The sequence below is a fragment of the Amaranthus tricolor genome, chromosome 1, assembly GCF_026212465.1.
Source record: "Amaranthus tricolor cultivar Red isolate AtriRed21 chromosome 1, ASM2621246v1, whole genome shotgun sequence".
Classification (NCBI taxonomy): domain Eukaryota; kingdom Viridiplantae; phylum Streptophyta; class Magnoliopsida; order Caryophyllales; family Amaranthaceae; genus Amaranthus; species Amaranthus tricolor.
The window spans coordinates 11,951,228-11,964,847 of record NC_080047.1 but is presented as its reverse complement, the minus strand read 5'-3'; the positions used below and the strand labels follow the sequence as shown (position 1 = coordinate 11,964,847).

Here is a 13,620-nt window from a genome sequence, read left to right as displayed (position 1 = left end):
AACGTGTTTAATTCTTATTCAGAATATATTTATTAAATTTTTTTAATATTTATTTGTGTAGATACTTTTAGAGAAACATGTTGAATACAATATAAATTATTCACAATATTTAACAACAAAGAATGATATGTTCGATACATGTATGTACAATAAGATTGGGTTAATATGCTATTCAGTATACAGTATACAGTATACATAACAATTGTATATCATTTTCTATAGCTTCATGTATAAGGGAGATAATTTATTAAAGATTTGATCTCTACTTAAAAATTGAAATATTGGCATGGTAGACCCTTAGAGGAAACCCAATACACCGTTTGTTGCTCAATTTTATTCAAAGTCAAAGGCAAAGATTGTAGCTAAAAGGTGTAGTGTTAAGGATATGTAATACATTTAAATCTATAATAATAATAACAATAAAGGATAAAGAAGAATGCACAACCATGATTTAATTTTGTAAAAGAAAGGCCAAACACATGTTATTTGATACACTTATGATTATAGACACATATGTAAGAATTAACTTCTTCAGGTATGTAAATTGTACTTTTGAAAAAGTAAATTTATTATAGAATTTGTGTCAACACGAACCACTTTTATGATATACAAATCAATATAAGATTAGATAAAATTAATACTAAAATTATATTTACATCTTTATTTACATTACGGGAAAATAGTTGTCATTCATTATTGACTTTCAAGTCAATCAGGTACCAATTAGGTTAGTATTGTTGTGTAAAATACTAAACAATATAAGGTTAATGTCGTTAACATTTTGTTTGATGCGAAATATAAAGATGAATACTTATATTTTAGTACAAGATAATTAATGATTTTTATTGGAGAGCAGGGATTACATAAAGTGTGATTATCAATATCAAAAATATTACCATTGTCGATTTAGATAGTTTTTTCTTCTGATTTTTTAGCTATTTAGTGTGACATATTTGATATAATGTGGAAATAAAAGATCAGTGCACACTCACTTAAGAAAAGCAAAACAATTAGTGAGCAATGTATTGTTTAGGCCATGATACAAAGTACAAACAAAAACTAAGGAACACTTATGTCATGGTTCAAACGTACTAAAAATGTGTTTGGATCATAGGTTAAATTTATCGATCATGAGTTAGTGGCATGACCTAAACGTGCAATTATTGTCTCCTAAGTCCTAATCATGGCTCTAACACATTTTGTGCACGTTTGGGATTCATTGTATCTTGTTTCGCTATAAAAATAGCATTTACGAATGTTATAAGATCGGTTCGGGTGTAATTGACTGTGATGCTTAATATTGTTATTTTTGAGATGAAATGAGGCGGGGAAAAATAAAATAAATGAATTAAAAAATGTCAAATGAAGTGAAAATATGAATAGAAAAAAATGTTTAAAGAAAAAAAAACATAAATAATAAATGCTATTAAAAATAAGAATTGTTACTTAAAATTTTTTTACATGTAAAATGTGTTTAAAATTCTCAAATTACTCAAATTACTAAATTGTTTTTCTCATTGGATAATTAGTTTTACTTTTGCCTTAATTTCTTTATAAGGAATTAGGTTTAAAATTTTAATTAGTGGTTCGGATAGATGTCAAATGCGAGTTATTTTATCATTTAGTAGAACATATACTAGAGTATAAGTTGTTCCACAATTAAAGTAATTTTTAAGTTAAATCTAATCTAATAAAGTAAAAAAATTTGCTTAATCGTGAATTTAAGAGTTATGATTAATTTTAGGATAGATTATTTCAATTGGACAAAACTTTACCTTTTTCCACGTAAGCAAGTTGAGCTTTACGAATTGTTTTTGGTAGGTTGTTTAGAGGTTATTTTTTTCATTTTACTAAATTTTATCGAGACCGAAAGACAGTTTCCCATTAAATAGTTAAATCAAAATCCATTTTAAGGTGTAGGTCACTAGTTTTGGGTTATATTAGGTAATGGATCCGGATCTGTATCCTAGTCCGGATCTGGTGAATAACTCAGCTTGTGAAAGTCTTCCAAGTTCTATCAAACAAAATCGCAGCATATAACACAACTTCTCAAATTTAGATTACAATTCACCATTTCAATGCTTAGTTCTGCCAAAATTTAGGTGCCCAATCAGAGCCAATCAAATCAAATCAAATATATAAGGTTTGTTTCAACTCTTTACGATTTTCACTTCATATCTTTCATTATCATTGATTTGTTCCTTATCCTTTGCTTCATATACGCATCAAATCAGACCCTTTTTTTGTTCTATTCTGGGTTTATTTCAATTACAGCTTTGGCTTATTTATTGGCTTGTTTCATATTTTTCTATGATGATTTCTTTTTGGTGTTTTGTTTATAGTTTTGTGAGATTGGTTGATGCCCATCTAGGCATCTAAGTGTGTTATTTTTTTTTTTGCTAGTTTTGTGTATAAATTTTCCAACACCATATGATATTGGATTTTTTTGGGATTACTAGTCTTCAAATAAAACCAATGAATTGAGTCTTTACTGTCAGCAGCCCTTTGATTATTGGTATTAAATGGTACTAATGAGAATGAGTTTTATTTTAAAATTTCCCGTGATGTGATATGCCATTCTCATGATAATGAAGCGTTCAATCTCAAACACGTGTTTTTCTTACCAATTTTTCATTAACTCCTTTTCAAGTGGTAATGTATTTTGTGAAAGTAAAAGTGATTGGAATAGTACAAGCATGATCATACAATGATACAATTTATCAGCTAGTATTCCCAGCTAAATTAGCTTTATTTTTCATTACCATCTCACCCTTCAATACCAATAACTAAACGGCCAGTCAAGGTTTTAGCTTTAGTTTTGGTTGATGTAAGTAACAATTTTGAGGATGAATTTTGCATTGTCCACATTTCAAACTTAGTAGGGTTTTGTGTAAATGAGCGTATTGACTATTGAAGATTAAGCATGAGTAGGTTTTCAGGCTTTCGATTCGGTACGTGTACTCGTGTTTGGGTGATGGGGGAGACATAATTCGTTGGTATTCTTGCACACTAAAGAGAATGTGAGTATATGAGTACTATGTAAGGAGAGAAATAAAGGGTTTTCTTGTGTGTCCTTTTAGATTTTTTTTCCTTGTGGTCTGGACTCGCACAAGTTAAGGTTCTTAGTAGGAAAGATGGGGAAGAAAATTCAAGGAGAATGCTATGTACCTAAAAAGTTTATGCAATTAACCATCTACTTGAGTAGCATGTAGAAGAAACTCATGGAAATTATTCTTGGAGTTTGTCTTAAAAATGCTGCAACTATGATGGTGACCCTTTATATGGACCCTGAAATAATGAAATGCATGTTTTCTATTGGACGGTATCAAGGCGTTGCAATTGGTAAATATGTTACCATTATAGTATTAATCACAATGTTAGTCTTGAATGAAATTTAAGGTGTCTATTGATATTTTTATAGCATTTTGTTGTATTTATCCTTTTAAAAATTTCCCTGTCATGAGATTAGTGTAACTGCTTCATTTTCATGCAGACAATCTAGAATGTGAGAATTGGTACATGGCTTGTTTAACTAGGTGGCAAATAAGGTTTCCTTGTCTGTATTATGCATTTGATCATACCGTAATTGGTATAATGTGGTTTTTCCCCTGGTTTTTACATTTCTCATTTCAAACAGACATATATGTTTCTTTCTTCTCTGTCTAAATTCCTTGATGGCCTTTTACTTCAGAATATGACAATGGCACAAGTGTCCAGGAAGTTTTTTGTAGCCTCAATATTCATGTGGATACTTCCTATTGCAATCTTATACGGGTTTCAGCATGACTGGTTCCCTGGTAAGTCTTTCCATGTTTCTGTCCTTAAGTCTTTGTAAATAGGACAGTAGGAGCCATGATATTGGTAAACATGCTTTAAAATAGACCTATATGAGTTATCCCACTAGAAAGAACTTTTTGATCATGCATATTCTTGTTTGGGATTCTGTTTGGTGGTATGAGGATCCACACCTTGCCACAATGTTACTTGACACTTTCTTGAGGGGCTTATTGTGATCTTGTTCAGCCACTAGCCAAGTTGACAAACTATTGACTTCTGTAATTCTGTTGACCTTAGTTCTTTATCTACTAATGGTGAGCAATCACAACCACTGTGCTTCATGTTTTCATTGTTATTTAAAAAATTGGATAAAACAACTGATCAAAATTGTTAAGAGTTCAAAGTGACTTTTGGTCTTGGGCATGAGAGTTAGTTAGTCTACTCCCTTTCCCTCTCCCGAGTCCCGTCCTTGTTGATTTGATGTTTTCATGCTTGTTGAAGATCATTAGTTTCTCAGTTCCATTTCAGGATAACTTCTGAAAATTTGTTATCCGCTGTAAAGGTTAAGCTTATTAACCTGATGCTCAAACTTGATTGTTGGATAATGAGTGTAGTTTGACACTTTTTCATGGAAGTTTAACAAGATGGTGAAAGGTTTTATTTTTGAAGGCTACAAGCTCTCCTTTTGAGAGCAAACTATCATGTAAATTTTTAGAATCAGAAGGTGGTGATATGTGAAATTTGATGAGTTTTAGCTTCTCTTAATTAGACTTCAGCTAGGTCAGTTCTTTTGAACTTTAGTTTAACAAAAGATACATGTATACTGTCTTAAAAAAATTCTATACGAACTCTGTTGTTTAGCAATTGATGGAGACTTGAGAGATGTATTTTTCTGCTTGGTATTACAGTTGCTGCTAACATTCTGCCCAATGATGTCATTAGTTGCATTCATCATTGATACTGTAGTGGCTCACAGTTGGATGGTTTTACTGATGAAGAAGGCTTTCTGTGGCCCTATATTATTTGGTTGCCCTCATGTTATCTTGGATAGGATGACCTTGCATATGCACCTTCCCTTATCATCTCTCCTAGTTAAGAAATAATCATTTTGGATTGCATTGATTTCACTAATTTAAGTGACCAAAGTGATTCTCACTTTCTATACCATGTCATAGCCTCATAGGTAATAACAAATCATATACAACTACAACAATGCCTTTCAAAAGATTGGGGTCGGCTACATGAACCAATATATCATTCATGTGTCTTTCATATATATTTTTCTTCTCCATTCATTTTTTCTATCATCTATATCAGTAAGTTTAAATCATTCATATTCTTTTTCACTTCTGCCTTCCATGTCATCTGTGTTCTCCTTCCATTGTTCCACCTTTTCATTCATCCAACCCAGAATTCCAACTTTAGATCATCCTTACTGGTTCGGTAATATTTTATCTTTGCGCATGTCCAAACCATCTTAAACAATTATCTTTCATCTTTTCCTTCATATTTGCAACTCCGAAACCCTTTCTTATATCTTGTTTCGAATTCTATTTCTCAAGGTATGCCCACACATCCATCGAAACATGCACATTGCTGATACTCCCATCTTCCTACTAGCCACTAGGTACTAACAAAGCATATGCTTATGCAAAATCCAAAATAAACTCCCTCTCCTCTTTTTTAGTTACATATCCAATAATGGACACTCTCAAAAACACTTTGTATTGTCCAATATGATCGTTAAGATTCCCTCCAATATATAAATTTTCTAATGGGACATTTTGCATCAAGCCATCTAACTCCTCTAAAAAAATTTCTTTTGAGTACCTCTTTTACTCTAGTTGAGGCACATATGCACTAATCATCATCAATATTTCTCTTTTATATACAAATTTCACTCCGATACTTCTATCATTTATTCTACATACGTCTATCACATCATTGGCTAACCACTCATCCATCATAATACAAATTCTGTTTATCTTCTTATCTTATCTCAAATACCACATTAACATATTGTCCTCCCTTTTTTGATGTCTTGGCCTTTATTCACTTTGTTTTGTATGTAAAGAATGCTCAACATCAACTAATTCTAAGTAAAAAAATTCCAAATATCCAAATGCCAATCTTAGCTTAGATACAACTTTGCTATCATTAAGAAGGATAAGACTGCGTACATCCTATTCCTACCCCATACTTGCTTAGGTGGGAGCCACTTAATGACATTGAGGTAATCAAATGTTTTCTTTCTTTTTTTTTTCTTCTCATTTGACACTACATTCAGAAGATGTAGCGCACTGCTTCCGGGATTACTAGTGTCACTCAAAGGTCTACTAAGTTCTAAAGGTATGTCAGTACTGAAGTGAACACTTTAACTGTTAAGAAGGTGGTAGAAGTGGAAGCTTTTTATTGTTTGATATTCCTTTTCATTTGAATACATGTGCATTGAGACCAATTCCTGTTCTAATGCTTAACATCATGATTGAAAACTTACAGTTGCATATTAAGTATCAAAATTTGTAAAGCTGACTTGTTTTTGATTTACACTTCATTCATTTGTTTCTTGCAACAGCAGCTAATACTTATCTATGCACAATATCCAGGTTTTTCACATATATCACCTTATTCTCAGACACTGTTAAGTGGATTTATGGCTGTTATATCAGTTAATATCATGCTAGCCTTCTACATCTGCATGGCAATCAAAGAGCCTAATGACAGGCATGAGCCGGATCCTGCTTTTGTAGCAAAAGCTAAGGCTAGCATCACTAAACCAAGCAATGCTGCTAAACAGGACTAGGTTACGCCTGTACAGATCACGACGAAAGCCTGCCTAGAGGCGAAAACGAGAAGGTGAGCAGTTGGAAACACTGCCAATGTAGGAATACTTTTGAAATTTGATTTATGGTTTATTTTTTTGTTGGCTCTCTTGTGAGAGCTCAATGAGACGACCTCAATATAAAGAGTTCATGTTCAAATAATTTGTATTAGACTATTTAATCCATGCATGGTGCGTGTCTTACGGTGAGACGGTCTCATTCAAGAATTAGTGTTATTTTTGGGGCGCAAACAAGGGGACAAAGCCCCATAGGTCACTGTTGAATCTAATTTACCAATAACCAAATGTATGACATGATTCAGAAATACTTTTATACTGCTTCACTTATTGTTTTCTGGTGAGACGTTGAGTAGTTTTGCATCATTGTAATACTGGAGTACTGGACCTAAGTTGTACAGAAAATATCCTTTTGAAAAAAATTAAATATTTTTTTTGTTCAAAATAGTTATATTTGGACAATTTATTTAGTTATAGTATGAGATAATCTAACACTACAAATAAGTTTATTATAGCTAAAATTATTGATTTTATGTACTACTCCTTGGTAGACGAATATTTGGAAAAAACATTTAGTTATATGAAATAACCTAACTTAAGACTTAAATTAATTTCGAATAACAAATTCTCTAATGGGACCGTCTTACGATCAAAAGTTTGGTTCATGTGATTGGAGCGCACCTCATAGGTTCACAGGTAGCCCGTCTACCTGTTCAAGAGAGCTATTTGAAAAAAATAAGATTATTTAACAACTTAATTCCAAAAATAAGCTCCGTGAAAACTTATTTCCCAAAATAAGCGTCCGTACATCCAAGCCTAGCCTCGGGAAGAGTCGCTGTTAGTAACATCGAAAGTGAAAAAAAAAAAATTAAAAGCCCAAAGTCGCTGTTAGTAACAGCGACTTAAAAAAAAATTTTTAAAGCCCAAAATCGCTGTTACTAACAGCGACTTAAAAAAAAAAAAAAATTCCAAATATTTTCTTGGGCCAAAACTCACATAATGGCAAGCCCAAAGCCCATTCACTTTAACCTTCAAACAGTTATGTAATATCAGATAAACTAACTTTAAGAACTTGTTATTGTTTGATTAATCTTCCGATGTGGGACTGTACATATTTTGCTTGTATATGGGATGCCTGTTCTGCACTGTACATATTGCCTGCTCTTTACTATTGTAATGTTTGGTACATATTTTCTTTATAAGATTATGTTTTTTGATTTTCATTTTATTATAGGGGTGTGCCTCCTTCTCCAAGGTCTGATCATGCTGCTGCAGTACATGCAGAACGTTATCTTCTAATTTTTGGTGGTGGTTCTCATGGTGCTTGCTTCAATGATTTGCATGTTCTTGATTTGCAAGCTGTAAGTCTTCATTTCTGTGAGTGAAAGTATTGTAAATTGTTGCTTGATCTTTTTGCATCATCATCCTCTGTGATATTATAGATGGAATGGTCAAGACCCACCCAACAAGGTGATATACCCACTCAGCGTGCTGGACATGCAGGCGTCACTATTTTTTCGACCCACAGTCCCACGTCGGAAGATTAATCAAACAATAACAAGTTTTTAAAGTTAGTTTATTTGATATTAGATAGCTGTTTGAAGGTTAAAGTGAATGGGCTTTGGGCTTTGGGCTTGTTGTTATGTGAGTCTTGGCCCAGAAAAATATCTAGAATTTTTTTTTTTTTTAAAGTCGCTGTTAGTAATAGCGACTTTGGGCTTTTAATTTTTTTTTTTTAAGTCGCTGTTACTAACAGCGACTTTGGGCTTTTAATTTTTTTTTTTTCACTTTCGCTGTTACTAATAGCGACTCTTCCCGAGGCTAGGCTTGGATGTACGGACGCTTATTTTGGGAAATAAGTTTTCACAGAGTTTATTTTTGGAATTAAGTTGTTAAATAATCTTATTTTTTTAAAATTTTCCAGTACAATAAGGGGATAAATTAATTGGGTTTGACTAAATTTGTGATAGATGACATGACTAGGAAAGATTGAATTAATTAAGATTATTTATTTACTTAATTCCAAATATAAGATTCGGGAAAACTTATGTCCCAAAATAAGCTTCTGTACGTCCAAGCCTAGCCTCGGGTAAGTCGCTGTTAGTAACAGCGAATTAGGGGGAAAAAAAAATATATAAAAAGTTGAAGTCGCTGTTACTAACAGCGACTTTCAGGTTTATAATTTTCCAGAAACCTTCTTCTTCCTCAGTTCATTTCGCGATTTTCTTTTTGAGCCGCATCTCTCTAATTTCTCCTTCTTCATTCCAACCTTGTAAGGATCTTTCAGTCTCTTCTTTCCTATGTGCCATATCATCCATTTGTCTCTTTAGATTAAATACCTCATCTTTAAGCTCTTGTTTTTCCTTCTCAAGCCGTATTATTAAGTCTCTCTGCCATTTTGTACCCTCCGGAGCAATCCAGCGAAAGTATGTGCATCCTAATCCGTCAGCCAAGTAGAAAGGGCAAGCAACAAATTCACGCCCTGGATCGAAGTCGCTCCAATCAGTATTAATCTCAACTTCATAACCACAATCACAAAGCTCTTCAATACAATGCTCCTTTGACATCTACATAATACATATAATATATTAACGTTAGTGAACTTTCAAAAATAATATTTACATTTATAATAATAAAACTAACAAAATACCTTATGTTAACTTTAACAATTGATGAAAAAGAAGAAGAATGATGTAGAATGGATAAAATGAAGTATGAGAAATGATGGACCTATTTATACAACAACATTACAACGGCTATTTTCACATTCCTAACGGCTATTTTTCTAATTAACAACGGCTAGTTTAGTTTTTAAATTTTAAAAAAAAAAAAATAAAAACCTGAAAGTCGCTGTTACTAACAGCGACTTTCAACTTTTTATATTTTTTTTTTCCCTAATTCGCTGTTACTAACAGCGACTTACCCAAGGCTAGGCTTGGACGTACGGAAGCTTATTTTGGGACATAAGTTTTCCCGAATCTTATATTTGGAATTAAATTGTTTATTTATCTTATTTTTTTCAATCTTTCACATGACTAGGCTGGTAAGAACAATGTGAATGTTGTATCAAATGTGAAATGGGTTTTACTGAAATTCGTAAGCTTTAAAAGAGTAGCATCAATTGAGAATAGATCATATTTCAGTTGGATTAAATATTACTTTTCCCAAATAAAGGCCTCGGATTCGATTTTATCTAACTCTTTCCTTCCCTCAACATATCATCATCATATCTAATATCCTGCTTGAAAGTAGAATCTGAATAAAGAAATATGACAGACAATCCATATCCGTACTCCCTTTACAGAAAAGACTAGAGGAATGTGGTCAATTTCACCCCAAAAAATAAAAACAATGCATAAAAAGGAAATAAGTAACAACGTTGTCTCAAAAGTAAAACTACTTGCACAAGAACAACACAAACAAAAACTAGGTCTGGAACATTATTTTTCTATTACATGGAAACAAATCATACAAATTTTATTACACTCTCTTGTCAAACATTATTATTCTTGTGCTTCAATTTGTTGACACATAATTACAGCCTAAATCCCAGAGGAAAAAACCTCATAATCTTCTTGAGAAGAGGAACCAACCAGAAAATTCAGCATTCATTGCACCGGCCTGCAGATAACTTTGAAGCTTATGCATTCACCACCAACAAATCATTCACTCAAAATCTGGCTTCCTGTCCACAAGATTCAACCATTCCAAAACAGGAACCAATAGCTGGTTCAAATAGATAAATTAAAAATATGTAATCACCGGAGACTTGCATCCTTCGGCTTTTAGTGGTTCGACAGGATCAAACACTGAGTAAACAGAGCGTACACACCCAAGACAAATGTGCCAATAAGTTTACACATAAGATGACCTCGTGATGATCCTCTGACCATGAGGTTTCATTAAGCATGAGCGACAACTCAACATAGTCAGACTTGCAGAGTATACACTGCTCCCATTTTCATTCAGTAATGTCAAAACAGAGCTTAGCTTCGTCCCATGGACCATTGATTTCAAACTTATATTTCTGAATCCTGGTAAGCCAATAAGGACAGATGAAAGTGATGAAGACTAGCAAACCTAGCAGCAAGCCAAAGAGAAACCCTTGCAGTCTATAAACTAGTGCCAAAGTTAGACCCACTAATCCCAATGAAAACCAGAGATACAACCAGAATGAGTATCTTTTGATACAGTACACAACAAAAGGAGCAAAAAGGAAAACCTGCAAGGAAAACAGCACAATAGCAAAAACAAGTTGCCATGATGGGAGCCGAGAAGCAATCAAAACTGAAGCAATGATAGAAGTATTCAAAGAGATATTGCTGCTAAAAGAAGGATTTGTTAGGGAACCAGGAGCCTTCACAGTGCAACCAGTGTAGTCATGCAAAAAGAGATGAAGAACAATAAGCATGGTTGTTAGAGCCCAGATCGAATCCGAGCTTATAGACCTTGTCAAAGTGTGGTAAATTGGAGACAAGGCATACAAACCAATAATAAAATACAATATGTTTAGGATGTATTTGGCAAAGAGGTTGAGGGAAATCATCTCCGCAGTTAAAAGAAGAACTATGAAGCCTGAAACAAGCAAGGCTATATCAAGAAGCAAGAGGGATCGAAAACTAATAGATGAGGCAAGAGTATAGGTCCAGACCAAGACCACAAGGGTGACTGTGCAAAGATATTGAGAGATGGACACAGAATCAAGGATCACCTTACTCAAGTCTCTCTTGACAACATTAGCATTTGTGACCATATCCTCGAGGAAGGATTCATCAGTATGGTTGTCATCAAACCCTGGTTGCATACCTCCATAGGCTACCTTTCTCCATTTCCGTATAGCAGGAAGAGAGCGGTCGTTCATTATTGATTATAATCAAACTCCTATTCCAGAAAATATTTCAGTGTCTACTTCCAGGATCTCAGTTATGGGTTACAACTGAGGACCACTTCAAATTTGAAGAAACCAAGTTCAATCCCAATATCCAAGTCCACAATGTATCCAGCCTCCCTTATAACCATGAGTAAGCATCATAGACCATAACGCACAAGCTTTGATCCATCATGGTATGGGACTCTGCAACTTTAAGTTTTTTTTTTTTAATCAGAACCAAAATGTATAATTTCACACGTAGAACTTTCCTTTAAAAATGGTATGCTTAAAAGGGATGGAAACGATATATACTACAGCAATACTGAGGAAGGGTAACCAACACAACAATGATTGTGAGTTCCATAGTAAGCAGTAACACTTGAAATATTTATCATTTAATAACAGGCTATAAGCAACTATCAATGTAGCTGAAATATTATCCTTGATATAAGAGCCAAGTGATTATCCCACATTTTGGGTTCAGTCAAACTAAAGAAGATAAATTAGAGAAAAAGAGAGGGTGAGGCCCATCCAGCAGCTATCTACAAACGAAAACCACAATTATATTTCACATTTATGATTTAACAATTTCCAATTACTGACAAGTGTACATCCAGTAATATAAACAACATGGCTTTGGACTTAAAGCTCCTTAATTCATAAACCATTGATAAGAAAATTTATAAGTATCAGATTCAATCCAAAATATAGATTTAAAAATTACTCCTACTATCAGTGTTGTCAAGTTCTATGAATCAGAATTGCATGACATCTTACATTTTGAAAAGAAAACATTCTCTAGAAAAGTAAATAAGCTATCATTCAACAAGTGACTTCCAATCCTATTTTCTGCTCTATGTTTAAGTCATTCATCATCCTACATACTATACATACTACAGCCTACAGGAGTGCTACGGAAAATCCCAGAATATCATTTCTTTTCTCGTCCACCCCAATCACAAATACACATTCATAATCAGCTACAATTAAGACTACAAGTTAATTAGTTACAAAAATAGATCCTCCTGATTCTGATGATTCCAATCATTTTGGTAGAAGTGATCAAATAACTTTCTGATGATTATAATTATTCCGATCAACTCAACAACTAACGTGAAAGCCTTAATAACAACAATATGGGTTGACAATTATTCAAATCAACTAACATCAGAATCTCTAAGATAACCTAATTTTGTTACAGTTACATTTCCCAACAATCAATATAATTCAGGATGGAAAAACTTGAGCAACAATCACAACATATCCAGAAATTAAAAAAACACTCAGAAAAGTTAGAAATGAAAATATAGACATACACTAATACTTACAAGCAGCTAATCAAATTACAATTTCAAAACGCATTTTAATCACTAGGCAACTATACAAATCATAAATTATAAAGCTTATCCAGTTTGTAGATGAACTAGTAACTAGAGTGCATCATGAACCAATATAAAAGAAAAAGAAAAAGAAAACCCTTAAATTAAATTTTAATAACGAAAAAAGAAGGATGTAAAGTGATCAAAATGGGATTGAATCAAAACAAAACCCATATATTAAAGCGAACAGCAGCCTAAACAAACCAACATTTCATCGTAATTTTTTCTGCCCATTTCAATCAGTATGAATTTAGCTTTAAAAAATCAAAATGGCACCTTTATACAGAGAGGGATTGGAAACCAGTAGCGGCTGGAAGAACAGTACCGGAAAATCCCGATAAATTCGGCGGTGGCTGATACAAAGGGCGTGTAAGAAATGGAGAATTTTCGGATCCCGGGATTTCTTATTTTGGATGAATCCGCTTCCCTCGGCCGAAATCAGTAAATCACATCCTTTTTTCTAAAAAAAATCGGAAAAAGAAAAAGTTCTCACCTTTGGCTCTTAACTTTGGATTTTTTAAATTGGTATACTTAATGCACAAATTTTTATAGGAGACAAATTTTTTTAGAGAGATTACATTTAATTGGGTTAATTTTTTTTTGTTAATTTAAATTTTAATAGGATGTGGCTAAGAAATGTCTCTCAGAAGATCAGTTGTAGTTAATGTACCAAATATTGTTTTCATCAATTAATTTTATTTTCTTTATAAATTTTAGAATAAATCATCTATTTAGACCGGTCTAATATAGAAAAA

At 33.1% G+C, this 13,620-nt stretch overlaps 2 protein-coding genes across 7 annotated transcripts; one reads left to right on the top strand and one right to left on the bottom strand.

Moving 5' to 3' along the window:
* The first annotated feature begins 1,932 nt into the window (after positions 1 to 1,932).
* On the top strand, positions 1,933 to 6,816 carry LOC130800512 (uncharacterized). 3 transcript variants are annotated; one of them, XM_057664107.1, is made up of 4 exons: positions 1,933 to 2,143; positions 3,494 to 3,589; positions 3,692 to 3,797; positions 6,384 to 6,816. In XM_057664107.1, the coding sequence occupies exons 3-4, from the start codon at positions 3,695 to 3,697 to the stop codon at positions 6,578 to 6,580; spliced, it is 300 nt and encodes a 99-aa protein (XP_057520090.1). In that variant the 5' UTR covers positions 1,933 to 2,143; positions 3,494 to 3,589; positions 3,692 to 3,694; the 3' UTR covers positions 6,581 to 6,816. The 3 variants fall into 3 exon arrangements, with proteins under 3 accessions (XP_057520090.1, XP_057520082.1, XP_057520098.1); XM_057664115.1 differs by lacking the exon at positions 1,933 to 2,143 and adding an exon at positions 2,190 to 3,342; XM_057664099.1 differs by lacking the exon at positions 3,494 to 3,589.
* Positions 6,817 to 9,949: 3,133 nt separating this feature from the next.
* LOC130800490 (phosphatidylinositol N-acetylglucosaminyltransferase subunit C) lies at positions 9,950 to 13,420 on the bottom strand. 4 transcript variants are annotated; one of them, XM_057664070.1, is made up of 2 exons: positions 13,142 to 13,420; positions 9,950 to 12,028 (listed from the first exon to the last, which is right to left on the bottom strand). In XM_057664070.1, the coding sequence occupies exon 2, from the start codon at positions 11,475 to 11,477 to the stop codon at positions 10,578 to 10,580; it is 900 nt and encodes a 299-aa protein (XP_057520053.1). In that variant the 5' UTR covers positions 11,478 to 12,028; positions 13,142 to 13,420; the 3' UTR covers positions 9,950 to 10,577. The 4 variants fall into 4 exon arrangements, with proteins under 4 accessions (XP_057520053.1, XP_057520045.1, XP_057520062.1 ...); XM_057664062.1 differs by having other exon boundaries at positions 9,950 to 11,696; XM_057664079.1 differs by having other exon boundaries at positions 9,950 to 11,690.
* Positions 13,421 to 13,620: the final 200 nt, after the last annotated feature.